We start from the raw sequence: 5,548 nt of genomic DNA on the forward strand, positions 1-5,548 counted from the left end.
CAGGACTTCCAGTCACATTCTCTGTGATTGTGTCCCTCCTGACATTAGGAGGTCTTCAATGGCTGACTTTTTGGGATTCATTCGAAGGGCAGAATGTCTTCTATTCGGTTAGGAACCGTAGTAGCACAAAAAATCAACTTTGGCCGCGGTGCTCCGCTTCGATCGGAACCGGTACCGGTTAGATTATGGTACCCATCTATTAGTTATTTATAATACAATATTATATATAATCTGTGTACCTATAATATGAAATCTGACAAGAAAGATCATCTTTAGTATCATAGTTGAAAGTTAGTCCAGTGTGGCCTTCACTCAACCACATAGCTTTATCACAGTAAAAAATGGAAACTTCAGTTTCTTTATTTGGATCCTTTCTCATGCTTTATATCATTTCACATTGATAAACAGATATACCGGAAATGATGTTCTTAGTTTACATGCTAACTGTAATAGTCCGCCATTTTGTTCATTAAACATATTTCGATTTTATTTCTCTATTACAGATTATAGAGCAGAAGCAGTAATCATTTTAATAAAACTTCGGTTTCGATGCGTGCGTATTTAGCGTTTTATGAAAATATTACGAAAAAAAAAAATTATTCATTGTGGCCAGAGCAAGCGTCATTTGGTTATAATTTCATTTTGTGGCTTATTTTATGAATATTTTGTAGCTTTTTTTCTTTGAATTGGAATTTTCATTGCTGGGTTTACAGTGTAGTTTATTCCTATGATTGTTATTTGTGCTGTCGATATTTGCTTTTGTAGTTATTATGCCGGGAAATTATTCCATTGAAACCCATTTGAGCGTTTGTTATTGAGATTTTCATAAAATTGCAATCGAAATTGGTGCAATTTGTAATAATTTGAATTTTAATTCAAATACTTAAAAGTTAAGCGATTTATATTGAAATAAGCGTGTAACATCAGTATTGAGTTAAAAAGTTTTAATATTATTCAAGGCTTTTATTTTTATGCTCTGCTCAATATTTCGAATAAAATTAGATACAATAAGGTTTTTACTAAAAAAAATAAACAAATTTTTCATTTTTTGTTTTTTAAAAATGTTATTCTAAGTAGGAAATATTTATATAACATAAGTATAAGGCTTTCTAATACTTATTTCTTATGTTAGAATTTTAAATAACTAAATTATGAAAATTTATATGCCTTATGTTCTTTTAACTAAATTGGTAAATAAATAAAAAGTAACATTTTTTAGATGACAATAAAAAAATGGAGATGAACCGACTTTGGAACGTCCATGAAATATGCTTAAATATTCACGAATCTGTTAGGTGTAATCACACTAGTGATAAATTGCCGCTGAAAAGGGGTTTTTAAAAGAAGAGTTGGGGAGGCGAGGTATATTTTATATAGTTCTGGACATAACATTAAAGAAGAAACAGTTATAATTCAGTTTATAACCAAATTATTAATTTAAAATATTGCTTGGACCTTGTCATTACGAGTGAAGCATATTACTAACATTATTCAAATAAAATTTAAGAAAGATTTCACAGTACTGGATCCTTTTGACTTGTCGGCATATAGATAGTAATAACTAGGTTATTATTTAACGCCTAAACATTTTCAAAGTGTCGAGAATTAGAATATAATACGCATAAATACGATTTTTTACATATGAATGCTGTTTATGATTCTAAACTGTAATAATGATAATAAGTAACATAATTCCAAAATCAAATCATAATCAAAGCAGTGAAATCATATTACTGAAATGTGAAATTATTACTTACTTACATAGTTGGTTGTTACAGATGTGAGACGAGCGTCACCAAATTATTGGTCACGTGGTCCTTCTACCGAAGACGTCTTGTACCTCGTTTTGCACCTGATGGTATCGAATAAAACAGCTTTCTTCTGTTCGCACGACATGAGATGGAACGACAGCTCATCGTTCCATCTAATTCGATACTCGTCGCAAACGAGTAAGGGACTATAGATTTATACATCCGGGAAATTATTTGCTGACCAGATTAAAAACGCTGTCACTTGTGACTGTTTGAACAACATATCTTTGACTTCTATTACTACAATTTTACATTAAAAATAATTAGTAAACATATGATTTTGGCGATCAAATATCAAAATTGTGTTATATATTCGTAGTTTTCGAAAAATTAGAGATCTGTGATACCTCCAGCGCAAACGCCAAACCATTTTATTACATTTTATAAACGCAATGGTCTCTCCGTAGTTACTTTTGGATTTTCATAGCTATCACCGCTTCAGATGCGATAATTTTATTTGTTGACTTATCCAATAAGCGAGAGCTGAGCTTCATTACTGAAATAAGGTCTAGGGCTTAGCATATATACCACACATCTTGTTTTGTAAAATTTACTCACATATTTTCGTAGAGTGCATTTGTATTATGATTGACGTTTAGGTCATCCATAATCTTCTCATAATGTACAAGATGTAATTAGTATAGAATCACCATTTCTGTAGCGATTGTACAGCTACGTATATTATAATATCGCAGACTTTAAACTAAATATGACAGTTTTGTTTGACATATGTCACTGGAACGCTGTTGCTAAATCAGAACAATGAAAGGATAATCCTTTATGTTTGAATGTACTGATTGCAATGGAATCAACTGATACTATGTGTTTGCAATGAAATAATACCTAATATAGTTTATAGCTGCGTCATCGCTTGTAAGTACACTAACCGTACAGTAGAGAGAAGTTTTGAAATCTTTTTAATTCTTTAAACTAGAGTCTAATATAGTAATATAGGCAAATTGTGTATCATATCTACTTATTATTTATTTTACATGTTTTAGAAAAATAGTTAAATAAACTACAGCTAATTTGGGCATTCATGGCTATGAAAATGTTGACATAATTAATGTCAGTTAAAAAATATTTTTTAGTAAAATTTAAAATAAAATTCTCTCATAAACTTTATAATATCAGAATGTCAGAAAATAAATTGGGAATTATGAATTTTAAATAATTGTGTATTTGATATCTTTGTGCTAGCCACTTATTTATTTTATAAATATATGATATTTGATGCTTTAAAAATATTTACTTGTTTTAATTGTGAGTGCAAAAAATATTTTCAATTATTTTAAAATATTTTCACTTTGTTTTTGTTACACAAAAAAATAAAAAAGAAAGAACATTTAGGTAAATGTTAGAGTATATGAAACATAGAATTGCTCAAAAATCACAATAACTGAGTTGAAAAGTTATAAAAGTTGAAAATGTGGACAAAGTGTATCTGCTTTCCCAATTTAATGATGGTCCCGTATGGACTGCAGAGTACAAACAATAAATCGTTTATGTATAACTAACTGAATGTGAGATACTCGAATGTCACAATAAAAATAAAATTCTTTGCAAAAGCAAAATGTTTCTGTTTATTTTGAAAATAAATATATTTAAATAATAATCACATATATGTCTATAAACATTCTATATATTGCTTGATGAAGAATTTGTAATAACAAAAAAATATGTTTTTTGGTGTTGACAAAAAATTTTTACTTTATTATGCCACAATTTTGATTGCATACTTTTTGGGGTATTTTATATGTTATATAATTTGTTTTTATTTATTTTTATTATTTTTGTATAAAACGTATCTATTTACACAGTGTATATAATTTACATAACCAAGTGAATAAATAAATTTTTTGGTCAAAATGCTGGTAGCTTTCAGATTTAAATACGTCAAAATCAGTTTAGTCAGCAATTGTTTTTTGTGTGTCAAGAGAGTTTACTTAGTTTATCACAATTACTCCAAAAACAATATTATATATGTATACCATAAATAATTTATTAGTTAGGTCCATTAAATTAAATATTTAATTTTTTATGTTTTATGTAATTTTGCAAAATATTTAAATGTCCATTGTTTAATAAGACAATGAAAAAAATAAGATTTAAACAACTTTTTCTTAGGCTTGTGCTATATCGCAGATGCAAACAGAAACAGAAACAGAAACAGACATAGTAAAGTAAAGTAATATAATATGAAAAATGGCTTTCCTAATTCGATATATTGAAGCAAAGGTGTAGTGGCCAGCCAAGTTTATGATGTCCGTGAAGCATTGATTTTTATGCAATAACTGCTGCAAACCTTCATTGATGATAATAAGTATTTTTTCAAATAACTCAATTTGATCTAAGTAGCTTGCTTTCTGACCTCATTTCTAAAAAAGGACGTTTTCGTGTGCTACTAAGTGCACTACTGCATGAGTGTGCTGCCAATTTTACTAACCAGAACACTCTTCAAAGTGCCTTGGTACATCCGCACAAATGATATGCTAAGAGACGTTAGAATAGATCCGGTCAAAAATTCCAGAATAATCTCTAGCCGCACGGGACGGAATGCAGATCTTAGATCAGTCATCGAATAATCACGAAGCTTTTGAGGAATACATAAATTAGTCAGTGAGAAGGGTGTGACTCTGCAGAAATTCCCCACTATCAAAGAGTAAAAGTGCCCATATGCATGAACATTAATTAAAAAAAATCTTCAATTGATCAAATATTAACTAAGTAAACCAATATTTGAAGAAAAAAAAACAAGTTAGATAAATGTTTAATATTTTTTATATAAAAATAGAAAGTATATTTGTTGTAACAATTTTTATGTGGCAGATTTTTATATTATTTCAGAAGCTAAATTCAAAATTAAAATGAAAAATCGTTTAACAAATTTGGTAGAAATATGTAAAGACCCAGTATTGAAAGCAAATTACAAAAATAATTTAATCGAAATAGAGACCGGTCGTAAAAAATTCAACAAAGCTTGTCAAAGTGAATTAATAAATTCTTCTGCAAAGAAACTTGAAATTTTTAACCGCAGCTGGAGAAATACTTTCAGCACTGAACACTTGAGCATTTCCAAATGGATGACACCCTCAAGAGGAACTCAAATTGATGAAAATAATAGATCTATTCGACCACAGTATCAAGTTCCCGTTGAATTGGTTAAAAATTTAATGAAGTGTATTAATATCTTGAAACGGTATCGGTAAGTTTTATTGATAGATTGTTGTGGCATTGGACTTAGTTTTATTTTAATAGGTAAAAAGAAATGATAAGTCTGTGGCGGCTTTTGTGGGTTTAATTGATTATTTGCCGTTACAGGACTTCAGTCTATCTATGCAGGTAAAAGAGCGGTTATATAGTTGAACCGTATACAGACGTGAAGAAGATAGTTTGTGGGACCTAAACGATACACCTGAATTGATACTAAGAAACTAGGTATCTATAACGGCTTCTGTAGTTTTCACTGATAAAGTTAAAGGACTTAAGTCTCTCTTTCGGATAATAAGAAGATCCTAGAGTTGACTAATATACAGACGCGAAGAGGACAGCTGAAAGGAATTAAACGATATGAAACTGATAGGACTTGAGGGATGTCTATTTTAGTGTCGATAGGATGTACGATACGACTGTGTAGCGGTATGACTTGGCTTCGTTTGGCGGTTGATATAACCTAGGTGACATTTGAATATTGGAATTGGGAATGCATATGAAATAATATTGTTTAACACCAAGTT

The 5,548-nt window shown here is 29.7% G+C and overlaps 1 protein-coding gene across 1 annotated transcript; it reads left to right on the top strand.

Annotated features, from left to right (window-relative positions):
* The first annotated feature begins 4,618 nt into the window (after positions 1-4,618).
* LOC119682623 lies at positions 4,619-5,285 on the top strand. Its single transcript, XM_038096110.1, has 2 exons — positions 4,619-5,016; positions 5,070-5,285. The coding sequence occupies exons 1-2, from the start codon at positions 4,679-4,681 to the stop codon at positions 5,071-5,073; spliced, it is 342 nt and encodes a 113-aa protein (XP_037952038.1). The 5' UTR covers positions 4,619-4,678; the 3' UTR covers positions 5,074-5,285.
* Positions 5,286-5,548: the final 263 nt, after the last annotated feature.

The sequence above is a fragment of the Teleopsis dalmanni genome, chromosome 2 (genome assembly GCF_002237135.1).
Source record: "Teleopsis dalmanni isolate 2A chromosome 2, ASM223713v2, whole genome shotgun sequence".
NCBI classification, from domain to species: domain Eukaryota; kingdom Metazoa; phylum Arthropoda; class Insecta; order Diptera; family Diopsidae; genus Teleopsis; species Teleopsis dalmanni.

Bases quoted from the DNA above. Each gene is read 5' to 3' on its own strand.
- LOC119682623 (XM_038096110.1), top strand. From the start codon at position 4,679: ATGAAAAATCGTTTAACAAATTTGGTAGAAATATGTAAAGACCCAGTA.